This window comes from Anabrus simplex, chromosome 2 (assembly GCF_040414725.1).
Source record: "Anabrus simplex isolate iqAnaSimp1 chromosome 2, ASM4041472v1, whole genome shotgun sequence".
Classification (NCBI taxonomy): domain Eukaryota; kingdom Metazoa; phylum Arthropoda; class Insecta; order Orthoptera; family Tettigoniidae; genus Anabrus; species Anabrus simplex.
This window is the reverse complement of record NC_090266.1, coordinates 1,184,746,674-1,184,761,407: the sequence shown is the minus strand read 5'-3', so window position 1 is coordinate 1,184,761,407 and position 14,734 is coordinate 1,184,746,674. Positions and strand designations below refer to the sequence as shown.

Here is a 14,734-nt window from a genome sequence, read left to right as displayed (position 1 = left end):
AAATTAACTAAATTATACACACATCCATACATCACCATTCACCCATCAAGATTCACACCGTGGGCTTATGCATCTAAGAGATACCTTCTGTAGGAAGACTTGAAAGACTAGCGAGTTACTACTTCGGATGTTATTTGTAACAGATTTCCATAATCTACTTCCCGTCGCAATAAATGAGAGATTATAGGCAGCTGACCTGCTAAAGAGAATGGCACATGTAGTAACAGAGCGTGTATTATGCTGGTGAAAAGAGGAAAGGTATGTAAAGTTTGATGACAGGTACAGGGGAGTTTTCTCAGTTAGTGATCTGTACACCAACTACATGAAGATTTCCGAGTTCTTCAAATTTCAGGAGGGAATGTTGCTTGTAATAAGGTGTGACACGAGTGTCGTAGCGTAACGAAAATATAAATCTGATGCAGGAATTCGTGGCGATTTGTATTTTTCTAATTTGTTCTTTCGTTCCATCTATGAATACAGCATCACAATAGCAGAATGAAGGTAGAACTAATGTTTTTATAAGCCTGACTTTCATATTTAACGGTAAAATGTTATGGTGGTATTTCAGAGGATGGAGTGAGGCATATACCCTGTTACAGGTACGTGTGACGTGTTCATTCCAATTTAGGTTTTCATTTATAACCACACCTAGATTATTTACCGAGCTTTCATACGGAATTTTGATACCAGATAGAGTGAGTGAAGGGATGTCTAAAGACTGTCATGTTTATCAATTTCGATTGTCCAACTGTAATAGCTTTTGTCTTGGAGGGATTTATTAATATACTGTAGAGTTCTCACAAGCATATGATGATATATTTTGTAAGTCAGCATTAATTTTATCAGCTGCTAGACGAATATCTCCCAAACTTGTGTGATAATATATCAGCAGGTCATCTGCATATATATGATAGTTACAATATTTCAGTCAAGATGCTATGTCGTTTATGTATAAAATAAAAAGCAATGGTGCAAGTACAGAGCCTTGGGGTACTCCTACACGTTTCATTGCCCATTGAGAAGTCTTATTCTTTATAACGACTCGTTGTCTGCGGTTTGTGAGGTAAGAGCTAAAGTGTTGTAAAGCAGTCTGATTTAGATGAAGGGATTTTAATTTGTCTAGCAATATGTCTAAGTTAACAGTGTCGAATGCACTGCTAAAACCAAGAAGAGTAAGTAATGTGACCTTCTGTTCACTCATTGCGTATCTAATGTCATCTTTAACCTTCAATACGGGAGTGGTCGTCTGTGTCCCTTTTTAAAGCCTGACTAATGGGTCAAACAAGGAATATTTAAGATACCCCGTTAGTTGCCGATGAATTATCCGTTCGAAGGGTTTGGAGATAGATGAAATTATACACACAGGTCGGTAGTCTGATAGGGAATAGCTGGAGAATTTTTTGGTACCGGATTTATGATTGCATCTTTCTATATCCTTGGATATATTCCAGAACTGAGGCAGAAATTATATATATGAGTAATGACTGGGCAAATAATATCTATAATGCGTTTAATGATGATGATGGGGAGATCAACAACTCCAGTGGCATTTGACTTGACCAAAAGCAGTTCACGCTTCACCTCGGTTTCATTAACAGTAAGGAATTTAAACATTGGTCTATTTGGTGTCGGTTTAGTCAGTAATGTGTTAATTGTATGAGTTATAATCTGTGGTTGGTACTTAGAGAAGTGTTTATTTAAGTCAAGTGATATATCTGGGTTACAATGGTTAGGTTCAAGTTTCCCTATTCCCATGGAGCGAAGCTTTCGCCATGTGTTTCGTGCATTCATATTATTGGCTAGCTGTTGGTAGTGAGAGAATTTCTCATTTCGGATCAATACTTTAATTTTGTTGCGCAGAGACCGATACTGTTCAAGAACATCAGGAGAGTTGGTTCATCTACATAGCCGATGTAATGAATTTCGATGGGACATCATGCGTTTGACGTCATCAGTTAGCCATGATGAAGGAGGTCTAGATACTTTAACTCTACGTTTTGGAGCATGCTTATTGAGGAGACCAAGTAAGAGGGAACTGAACTTTTGTAGTTTCATATCAATATCATCTATATTAATTATGGCCTCCCGAGGAGAATTAGAAATATCCAGTCTAAAGTCATTCATATTTATAGGTTTAATGTCCCTATAAGTGATATATTTAGTTTTATATTTTGGTACTTTAAGAGAATATGACAGGTATATCAAGTCATGCTTAGAAATGCTTGGAACAGGAATCTGACCATGAAGCAAAATTTTATGAGGGTTATTCGTAACCATTAAATCAAGAAGAGTATGAGATGAGGAGGTGGTTCCGATAGTGTGGTTAGTCAGTTGTAGTGGTAATACTGTCATGTTACACGACTGGAATATGTTTAGCAATTGCTTCGTTTCACTTGTCTGCTGTAATATGTCAGTATTGAAGTCTCCGAATATTAATGCATGTTCATAAGTCGGTAATAGTCGATGTAGAATGTCTTCAAAGTCAGTCATATGCCCTACTCTGCGGGGCCTGTAGACAACACCAATTAATATCTTTACTGGGGAAATAATTGCCTCCACGAACATTAACTCGAGTCTCGGCTCAGCAGAGTGGCCAGAAGTATGAACTATTTTACTATTTATGTTACAGGTGAAATAAAAAACATTTATAAGACTCTTATTTTTTTTTGCTAGTGGTTTTACGTCTTATGGCGACGATGGTATAGGAAAAGCCTAGGAGTTGGAAGTAGCCGTGGCCTTAAGGTACAGCCCCAGCATTTGCCTGGTGTGAAAATGGGGAAACCACGGAAAAACATCTTCAGGGCTGCCGAAAGTGGGATTCGAACCCACTATCTCCCGGACGCAAGCTCACAGCCGCGCACCTCTAACCACACGGTCAACTCGTCTGGTACTCTTTATTTTATTATAATGTATGATTAATAAGAGCAGAGGGCGATAATTACAAATTCTGTGAAGTTTATGTTATTTTCACAAAATCTTCACACTGGGGAAAGAGCCTGGCAGCCATTCCATGAGGGGAAAGGTTTAGAAGGGCCTAAAATGAAACATTTGCGCTTTCTTTTCAGTGTGTAATATCATTCTTAAGAAACAGGCGATAAAATAGAATTATGATTCCCCCTCCGATATATCTGGAAATAGGTTTCCCTTCATCCTAACCATATGCAGAGTTCCTATTGCAAAACACTTGTTGAATCATATCTAATATTAAATGTAGCATACTGAGCTCGATAGCTGCAGCTGCTTAAATGCGACCAGTATCAAATAACATATGAATAGTAACACAGTAAATGTTTCCACCTATTCAGTACTAATATGTATTTACAATGTTATAAATTACATGGAACTAGTTTTGACCCACCTAGGGGTTTTTGTCAAATCCTAAAACATGTTACTTTTAACTGTAATAATCGTATGGATTTTATAATTTATAAAGTGAAGTTTGGTAATGAGATGAGAAATGTTAGTATGGTACAGGTGAGTAGTAAATAATAATATATATACAAACAAGTTTGGAACAAAGTACTAGTGGGGTGCTTAGAGTTGTAAAAATATAACTTCGTGGATGTCAGCAGTCCTCGTACTAAAGAAACAATGTAAAATAACACATATAAACATATATACAAGTATGTACAAAGTCTGGAGAGTAAAGAGTGATACTCTTTAATGTCGAGTCGGCTTGACACTGATCACTTAAGCGGAAAAATTAGGTATTTGGTGTATTAAAGCTGTGTTGGTCGGTTGCGTTGTTGATTGTTGAACGTGAACAGGTGGAAACATTTACTGTGTTACTATTCATATGTTATTCTCAGTTCAGTTCGGACCAACAACATGAAATTCATAACCCTTGACAGTATCAAATATTCGGGAGATAGTGGGTTCGAACCCCAATGTCGGCAGCCCTGAAGATTGTTTTCCGTGGTTTCCCATTTTCACACCAGGCAAATGCCGGAGCTGTACCTTAAGGTCATGGCCGCTCCTTTCCCACTCCTAGTCCTTTCCTGTCCCATCGACGCCATAAATCTGTGTCAGTGCAACACAACGCAACTTGTAAAAAAAAAAAAAAAAAAGTAGCGTGAGAGAAGTGACTTTTCATATATGATCAGTATCAACCAGTATCAACCATTTCTTTCTCTCTCTGTATAACCAGAGGCCATTAATGCTGTCGCCAACAATTTGTACTCCAATTTCCCCAAAAGAAAATTTTAACAGTTACCCATTACATGCAGCTTCACATCCTTCAGTAAACTCCTCATGTCGAAGGACCTGAAACACAAGAGGATAGACTAACAGAAAATTGGTTAAGATTCACTCCATCATTAGAAGATTCACAGGTACAAAACAAGCACAACTTAAGTGACTGATTTGATCTCAAAACAAAAGAATTTCACATATTTAAACTTTTATGTTCTATAAGTAACTAGTTTCCTCAACATTTTTGGTAAAAAAAATTTTTTTTTTTAAATGGAGTTATAATCCAACAAATGATCAATAAAAGGGACTAAAAGTTATTAGTACATTTACCAGTATGGTGACATGATGAAACTGTCAAATCTAACTGGGAGTATGAAAGCAGATACATTCTAAATTTTTGTATAATCTTCAGTTCGTACTTAAAATCAATTTCAGATTTCTAGATAAATGCATTCACATGTGGCTTTTTACGGGGCTGTCTTGTTTAACCTGAATTGAGGCTCGAGGTATATCGGACTTAGAAGAAATGGGGGCTCCGATTGTATTATCAAAAACAACCTTGCAATTAAGCATAAACTGTGAAGGCATCAACAGAAAGCTTCATTTAACTTGAAATACCTTGCAACAGGAGAAAGTAACTATTTCACAGTCTACAAAAAATAATCACAAAATTAGCCTACTATACTATTCATACAGCATAACTGCCATACATACATCTCTCATACAAAACATGATTACAAAAATTGTAAGATAAAAGAACTGAAAATGTGACCACACTTGGGACTCACTTTCTGGATGGGTACATTAAGCATTCCACGAGAATCTATAATGCACAAGACAGTCGCACTGACACCTTTGATTTCAAATAGCATCTCCTAGGCAAGGACCAAATAATTATGAAACCAATAGACGATATATAGGGCGATTCTTTCAACCACTGCCAGAAATGTACTAAATTTTGAAACTAAGAAATGGTTTTAGAGGGTAGTTCCTCTTCAAGCAGTTGTGTTTCTAACATGAAAGAACTGAATATACCTAGGCATTGTCATGTAGCATTCTATCTAAAGACAGCTCTTGAGATAATATTTAGTAGAGAGGAAATCATTTGGACTCTTGTCCAAATGATTCTCTGTACGCTTGACCTTAATATTTTATGGTAAAAACTGACACCTTGCTACCATAGGTTTCTAACATTATAAGGAAGTAGAAATTAATGAAATCTTACTTTGAATGTGTGTCAGAGGAGAGATGTTTTCACTGCAATGTCCAGGAACCCACTGCCAGAAATTTACTTTTATAACCTAATGAAGAGCAGTACATGCCATTTTGCATTGCTGAAGTAGCTACTTGCATTCCTATTGGCCAACATAAAGGAGGATGTGATTTCATTTCCGCCAATAATGATAATAGAGTCAGTTATCAACCCCAGCAGAATAAAAGCACAAATAAATAGAACATGTAAACGAAACAATGTGGAATACAGAAACTAGATGCCTAAGGCCACTTTGTGGCTCTACCCTTTACCTGTCCCCATATCACTGGTCTTGTCCAGGTCCAACCCTAACCAGCCCAGACCAATGGTGTTTTTAAACTCACCTTTCCACCACCAGCCCCTTAGTTCCTAAGTAGACAGGTGAGCAGCCTTGTGCACCGCGAGACCACTTCCTCTGCGAGCAGCAAACGAAGGACAGTCGTTCTGTGCATACATGTATGTGGCCAAAGTTTGGTAGCGAGGGAGCAAGTACTTATCATTTCATTTTGTAAGAGATAATTTCGTTCTGGAACATGAAGAGGCTGTTGATGCTGATGAAATGGGAGACCCAATTTTGAGGTCAGAGTTTGACAGAGCTGTGAGTGACCTCAATAGGAACAAGGCACCTGGAATTGATGATATTCCTTCTGAATTACTGACTGCCTTACGAGAAACCAGCATGGTAAGGTTATTTCATTTAGTGTGCAAGATGTATGAGACAGGAGAAGTCCCATCCGATTTTCGGCAGAATGTTGTTATACCTATTCCCAAGAAAGCCGGTGCTGACAGGTGTGAAAACTACCGCACTATTAGTTTAGTATCTCATGCCTGCAAAATGTTAACACGTATTATTTACAGAAGAATGGAAAAACAAGTTGAAGCTGAGTTGGGGGAAGATCAATTTGGCTTCAGAAGAAATGTAGGAACACGTGAAGCAATCCTGACTTTACGCCTGATCTTAGAGGATCGAATCAAGAAGGACAAGCCCACGTACATGGCATTCGTAGATCTAGAAAAGGCATTCGATAATGTTGATTGGACCAGGCTATTTATGATTCTGAAGATGATACGGATCAGATACCGTGAACGAAGAATTATCTACAACCTGTATAAAAATCAGTCTGCAGTGATAAGAATCGAGGGCTTTGAAAAAGAAGCAGCAATCCAGAAAGGAGTGAGGCAAGGCTGCAGTTTGTCTCCTCTCCTTTTCAATGTTTACATAGAACAGGCAGTAAAAGAAATCAGAGAAAATTTGGAAAGGGAATCACAGACCAAGGAGAGGAAATCAAAACCTTGAGATTTGCCAATGATATTGTTATTTTATCTGAGACTGCTGAAGATCTCGAGCAGTTGCTGAATGGTATGGATGAAGTCTTAGGTAAGGAGTACAAGATGAAAATAAATAAGTCCAAAACAAAAGTAATGGAGTGCAGTCGAACGAAGGCAGGTGATGTAGGAAATGTTAGATTAGGAAACGAAGTCTTAAAGGAAGTAGATGAATACTGTTACTTGGGTAGTAAAATAACCAACGATGGCATAAGTAAGGAGGACATAAAATGCAGACTAGCACAAGCAAGGAAGAGCTTTCTTAAGAAAAGAAATTTGCTCATTTCAAACATTGATATCTGAATTAGAAAGATGTTTTTGAAGACTTTTGTGTGGAGCGTGGCATTGTATGGAAGTGAAACATGGACGATAACTAGCTCAGAAAGAAAGAGAATAGAAGCTTTTGAAATGTGGTGTTTCAGAAGAATGCTGAAGGTGAGATGGATAGATCGAATCACGAATGAAGAGATACTGAATCGAATTGGTGAGAGGAGATCGATTTGGCTAAATTTGACGAGAAGAAGAGAGAGAATGATAGGACACATCTTAAGACACCCAGGACTTTTTCAGTTGGTTTTTGAAGGAAGTGTAGGTGGCAAGAACAGTAGGGGTAGACCAAGGTATGAATATGACAAACAGATTAGAGCAGATGTTGGATGCAATAGTTACGTAGAAATGAAAAGGTTAGCACAGGATAGGGTGGCATGGAGGGCTGCATCAAACCAGTCTATGGACTGATGACTCAAACAACACAACAAGAGTTCTCAGATTTGACGAAAAGAGTTCCAGAGATATTTGCTGCCAGACAGTGTAGTTCATCTTAATAAAGCTGTTTCAATATATACATTTATTATTTCCTGAATACTTTATTCTGGGCTCACATACTACTGTGGATGAAGTGCTCCCTTTATTTAGAGGAAAATGTCCTTTCAACTTTTTTGTGAAGGACAAACCCAGAAGGTATGGGATTCTAATAAGGATGCTACCAGACCATGACACCAGATTTGCTGGCATAAATAGTGAAGAAATTGGTAAAACCTATTTGGAATCCGGGTGTAACTTTACTTCAGTAGAGCTTGCAAAAACTCAGTGAACTGATATCAAACTAGGAACTGTTGGCACCCTCAGAACTAACAAAACATACATTTAACGAGATCAAGTCTACTGCAGGTTGCATTCTCCACTAGTCTCCCTTTGCTTTCACTGATCTGGAATTGCAGTGGCCACCTATCACCATTGTGTCTACACTGGTATGAGAGAAACCGAAGAGGCTACTTCAGATTTTATCCATACAGCACAAAGGAACAGACATTGCTTGTGAGGATAACAACACAAGGCAGAAATAAATCTGTACTACATCTCTAGGAAAGGTGGAGACACTACAGACAAATGGTAAATTATTCTACAAAATAGGGAAAAACAAGATGGCCATTGTCTCTCTTCTACACCATTATTGATGTTGTGGGAATAAACACCTATACAGTTTAAACTTCCCAATCATTACTTTAGTCCTCGAGACAAGACTTTCACACCCGCGGAACAACTGTAGTTTGTTTACACGCTCGCGGCCTTCTCGGGAAGGATGTTGTCAAGCGGTGCTCAGTGCTGACAACCTCTGTACTTAGGAACTAATGAGCGAGTGGTGCTTCGATAGCTGGTGGTGGTGATTATTGTTACACAATTGATGAGTATTTGTTCTTACCGTGCGGACGATTAGGATAGGACCTGGACAAGACCAGTGATATAGGGACAAGTAAAGGGGGTCTGGGAACGCAAGCCCCCAGGTTAGAAGCCGCAAAGCGGCTCTAGGCCTCTAGATTTGTGTGGAAACACGATTGGGTGCACAAATTCCTAAAGGTTGCAGCAATGCTCTACCCTCCTCTACATTAAGGTAAGTTTCACATAACTTTATTGCTATTCTGTATTGTACATTGTTTCCTTAACATGTTACATTTCCTTACGCTTTTATTGTGCTGAGGTTGGTAACGGATTATGATTAACATTATTGACGGGAATGAGATTATGTGTCACTTTATGTTGGCCAATAGGAATGCAAGTAGCTACTTCAGAAATGAAATCGCATGAAATACTCTTCATAAGCTTATAAAAGTAAACGCAGTTCTTGGGGCAGGACGGTGGGTTCCTGGACATTGCAATGAACACATCTCTCCTCTGAGACGCATTCCAAGTTAAGATTTCATTAATTTCCCCTTCCTTTAACATTAGAAATATCTTGTCTCTAGGGCTGGAGTTTTACCGCCATATGTATAGTACGCGCACCTTTTGGCAATACATGGACACCCTAGTGCTGAATTGGTCGACCTCAGGTATCTTCCGAGATTTATATTGGCAACCTTTGAAACAAAATCTATGAATCGCTTATGCATCACTGTGCGACATCTGGCGTACACTTTACATATTAGTACTATTGTTGTTTACACAGCAAAGCCAAATTATAGAATTCATGCTAGGAACAAGATTCACATCGAGAAATGTTATATAATGTGTGTATGACACAGTTGTTGGCTAAAGTTTTAGAAAATTCATATCGATCGATCATATTATCGATTTAATTCAGATTTCATTGCCATTCAGTTGGCGGTATTACCGGTACCGGGAGATCTCTCTCCTTACTCCTCACCCCGTACAAAGAAATATCGCTAAAAGGTGCGCGGATTATAGATCAGTAGATCAGATGGCCCTCAATATATACGGTCTTAATAAATGAACTATTTTGAACATGGAGTGCATTGTTGGAGGGAAGCTGAAGTGTTCTGTAGAAGTACCAGACCTCCACCGCAGCTCAGAACAGGTGGTAGACATCATACTTGCTGCAGTTTGGTTGAGTCAAAGAAGGTAAAATATAACTTGGAAAAATCTACACTTACATGCTCAAAAGTGCTTCAAACGTGCATCGAAACCACAGGAAAAAATCTATAATTTGTGCATTGTGTGAGAACTGGAAATTTAGAATAAGACAATGTGGAGACAAATCCTGCCTATTTGTAAAATTTGTTATGAGTTATGTAACTTATTTTCACACTAGAGCAGTTGTGTAATACGCATAATACGCGGCATGGCGTTCCCCTTAACCCTAGTAATACCGAAGTTTTTTTTTTTTTTGTTAGGGGCTTTACGTCGCACCGACACAGATAGGTCTCGAAGTATTTTTTATCATGTGTATTACCAATGGGGCAAAGAGGGATGAGTTAACCCCTCTTTAAGCCAGGCGGTACTGCGAGCACCCACCTTCCAAATGGCCAGAGTCGATCAGGTCTGCCTTTAAAAATCCAGTCGGAAGTTGCCAGAGTAGATTACATCGGCCGGCTTAAAATTTTATGATATATATATATATATATATAAAATTTTGTGGCAACCTATAGTTATGTGCATACTTTTGTGACAACCTATTGTAAAGGGGCTACAAGTTATTGTGTGCCTGACCTTGCTTTCGCAGTTGTAAGAGGGTGTCCTAGCTTTCACAAGAGTCGCTTCCCATGTTTAGAAATACCGCTAACCGGTCAGGAAGAGATTGCTCCTTGCATTTGTGACAGCAAAATGGCAAGTGGTTCACGTGATATTTTCTCAGCAGGTACTGATGACGATAAATTAATGGAGTGTTTGGAACAATGCAAAGTTAACGCGGATGATTTATCGGATAGCGATAGTGAATTTAGTTCAGAGAGTAGTGACAAAATTATACCAGACATGCCCCCGGGATCACCGCAGCTAAAGAAGAGGCTTTTATTTGTTTCTTACGGCAATAAAGCTACTGTGAATATGGTGGTAGATGAAACTAGTGACGAAGATGATGTCTCTGGAGAACATTTTGTGGAAATTTCTCCCAATGAACCTGACAATGTTCCTCAGCCTCCTATCTCCTTCATGGAACTTCCTGGACCTAAACATTCCCTTCCGCCTGATTCTCTGCCCGTATCATACTTCAATTTATTTTTCACTTTCTCTCTGCTAAACCTTATAGTCCCAGAGACCAATTGCTACGTTGACCAACTCCTTACTTGTAATAAACTGTCACCCAATTTCCACTCTCGATGTTGGAGACTCACCACACTTGATGAAATAAGGGTGTTCATTGCTGTCATCCTGAATATGGGACTGATAAGGAAACTTACTATTGTTTCGTCCTGGAGTACTCTAGACCATTTTCGATGTTAGGCCCCTTTAAACAAGCATCATCAAGCAAGCATCTAGACCATAATACCCCTTGGTTTGGTGAAATGTTCTCAAGGAATAGGTTTCAGCTTCTTTTAATTCTTTTTATTTAATTGACAACAGTAAGCTTTCTCCTCCTGGCTCTCCAAACAATGATCCCTGTGCTAGATTCCAGCCTCTTTTAGATCATGCTAATAGGCTATTTAGACATTATTATATTCCTCACCAGCAACTATCCATAGACAAAAGTTTAGTTTGAACTAAATGCCATGCACAACTACCCCAATATATGCCAAATAAGCACCATCACAAGTGGGGGATAAAATTTTGGATGTTGTATGACGCAGTTAGTAAGTATTGTGTTGGTTTTTATACGTACAAAGGAGCAAGATCCATTGAAAACAAAAACTAAATCAGAATTAATGGACTGGCCTACACTGTAATGATGAAACTTCCGTCTCTAGGGAATTATTTTATGAAAGGTTTTCAAGTTTACACAGATAATTATTGTACGTCAATCCCCCTTGCAAAACATTTATATTTAGTTGGAACATTTATTACCAGTACCATACAAAGAAACAGGAAGGGACTACCAGATGCTGTGAAAAAGCCATTCAAATTAGTTTGTAATAAATATTTCAGACGAAGGCCAATTTTACTAATGGGATCCAAACAGAAAAAATCTCAGAAAAATCAGGTGGTGGTTATAAGTACACATGGAGTTGCAATTGAAACAGAAGGGCCTGCAACTGCTAGAAACAGTAATCAACCCAAGAGAAAACCTAACGTGATCTTAGACTATAGGCCTAATCGTTATACGGGGGGGCATTGATACAAACGACATGATGGTGTATTTTTATTTAGATGAACAGAGAACTTTGAAATTCTGGAAAAACAAGTTTCATTCAATATCATTTTGAGAATGGTCTTAAATGTTTAAATCTTTAAATATTAAATGTCTTAAATATTTAGAAAACTGTAACAGAAACAAAATTACTAGACTCCAGTATAATTCAATCTCAGAGTGCTGAATGGTTTGAGAATAGACAAATAAGTTATCACGAATATTCCTGTGAGTGGCATAAAATTTTTGTCAGGTAAATCAGAAAGATTGTGCGTTGTATGTAGCTCTCCGCAACAGAGGAAGAGGTCGCGAACTGTGTGCATCAAATGCGATAAAGGCCTGCATACTAAACATACAGCTCTTCAACAAGTGCCTTAAATAAACAACATATATTTAAAATTCTATTTCAACGAAACACACAGAATTTTTTATAAAGTTGTGTTAGGCTTAAATATTTTTATTGTCTTTATTGTTCCTATTAGTGTTAAAAATTCGTCGCCATAAGACCTATCTGTGTCGGTGCGACGTAAAGCCCCTAGCAAAAAGAAAAAAAAAGTGCTAATAATAAGTGATTAGTATTAGTGCAAATATACGACTAAACATCTTAGTGCTTCAACAGTGGTCTCAAACTTTGAACAACATTATATATCTGGTGATAAGTCTTCATCTCAACAATTTCCGGTGAGTGAATTTATTTTGTCATTCTTCTTTTTACTAGTGAAATGCTTACTATATTTGAATTTGTATTTTTATTATATTTTTCTTTTTCTCGTTCAGAGTAACTATTTTATAGAATTCTGTTCAGAAATAAATTATCTATCATTACGTAAATGCCGGTCCCCGCGGGCCAAGTGTAGCACGCCTGCCTCTCACCCGGAGGTCAGGGTTCGATTCCCGGCAGGTCAAGGATGTTTACCTGGGCCTGAGGGTTGGTTCAATGTCCACTCAACCTAAGTGACCCTCCTAAGTGATTACAACTGAGGAGATATCTGAGGGTGAGACGGCAACCTCGGTCTAGAAAACCAAGAATAATGACCGAGAGAATTCGTCTCACTGACCATGCGTCATCTCGTAAACTGCAGGTCTTCGGACTGAGCAGCGGTCGCATGGTAGACCAAGGACAATCAGGGCTTTCGAGCCATATGTTTTTAAATTACGCATATTCTGTTGCATTGAATTTTTTTTCAAAAAGATACTGGGACCGAAAACGAGAAAAGGTTTCCCGTGAAAATAAAAACTATACCAACTATTATTACTTTTGAATAACTCAGGATTATTTTTTATACCATGTAGTCCTCACGTAGAAAATTTCTGGTCAGTATTTGCCATACATGGATATATACGCGAATTTTATCGGTGAGTAAAACTGTTTTGTTTTACTAGTGACATACGTTTGGATGTGGATTTTTCATGTTTTTATTTTTCTCGTTCAAAGTATTTAGATTGTCTTTAACTGTGCTATACTTAGTATTAATTACGGTAGTGTTAACTTTGATTCTATGTACAAATTGGTTTAGTGTAAGAGAAGGCCTAATGGCCTTAACTACGCTATTTATCTATCTAATTATTTTATATAATTATATTTAGAAATACAGTCTACATCATTACGTATATTCTTTTGTGTCGTAAATGATTTTTCAAAGTAGATATTGAGAGAGAAAGTGCGAAAAATGTTTTTCTCTTCCTAAAAACATGTTATCGACAACTATAATATCAACAATATAACTTTGATTCTTTATATCACTCTGAATCAGTTGTTTATTTTATGTAGACGAAATTTAAGAAAATTTCTTGCCGGTATCTGCCATACACCGGGTAGATATACGCGAATTTTAAAATGCATGTATTTCCTCTAAGAACGGCCTGGCACTTTATAGTAGAGTTGAGGCGGAGCTCTGGTCTCTTCCAGCTGATGGTGAGCGGCCGACCAGACCGACTCATGGCTCCAAGAGGGTTAAGAACATGACTGTTTTCTCAAATTTGGAGTTAAAATTGCAAAAATTTAGTACTTTATACTATTTTTTAATTTGAGTGAATGAATAAAATATTATATTCGTACATCTCACTGGTGACTGAGAAAGTATTTTTTTTAATTTTTTTATTAACTCAACCCTCTTTGCCCCATTGGTGATGCACGTGATAAAAATACTTTGGTATTACTAGGGTTAAGGGGCACATGCCATGCCGCGTATTATGCATGTCACACAACTGCTCTAGTGTGAAAATAAGTGGGTATATTCACTGGATGAGAACTGGTAGTTTGTCTTCAAGAGACCTTATGCACGGACACACCCCAAGCGTGCAAACAGGTTTCACAATTTTGCTATGATCACAAGCTCGGATGTCAATCGCATTCTGAAAATACATGCAGTATACTACAAGAAAAATAAATAAAGATATTATTAAAGAACAGTCATGCAAACACATGGCATCAAGACATAACTTATAATCAGATACACTGAAGGTTTCCACAATAAAACGCCAAAATACTAACCTTCATTCCCAATACCTCGCGATAGAATTTCGATGTTAAAGCCCTATCGGCTACTTTAAAAACAAAATGCAATGCCCGACCAGAAATCATTTTGGATTTTCCTCTCACTATATAGACGAAAGTAGGCAATTTATGCAACAGTCTTCGACGAAATTCACAGGAAGTAACTCACCGACACTTCTGAGTACTGATACCGACTGACACTGACAACCACAACCACAACTTACGAAATCTCACGTGGCCTCAGGCTTAATACATTCCAGAAGAAAACAAAATAAAGACGGCTTTCATGTTCGCCAACCTAGAAAATGTACGCCGTCGCCGTGCGTGCGGCCGTGGGTTTTGTCAATAAATATGTACTGGCGGAAAGACGAAATTTTTCTTCCGAAAAATTAATGTTAGTATTTGAGACTGATGTGTTTACATGCTTGTTGCATAATTGCATACAATAAAT

General features: G+C 38.0%; 1 protein-coding gene across 1 annotated transcript in view; it reads right to left on the bottom strand.

Moving 5' to 3' along the window:
- Positions 1–14,528, bottom strand: part of LOC136863394 (glyoxalase domain-containing protein 4) — a 97,875-nt gene extending 83,347 nt beyond the window's left edge. The window contains exons 1-2 of the mRNA XM_067139803.2: positions 14,281–14,528; positions 4,214–4,263 (exon numbers count right to left, since the gene is read on the bottom strand). Coding sequence (XP_066995904.1) covers positions 4,214–4,263; positions 14,281–14,370 — 140 coding nt within the window. The 5' untranslated portion in view covers positions 14,371–14,528. The remainder of the gene's footprint in view (positions 1–4,213; positions 4,264–14,280) is intronic.
- Between the last annotated feature and the right edge of the window lie 206 nt (positions 14,529–14,734).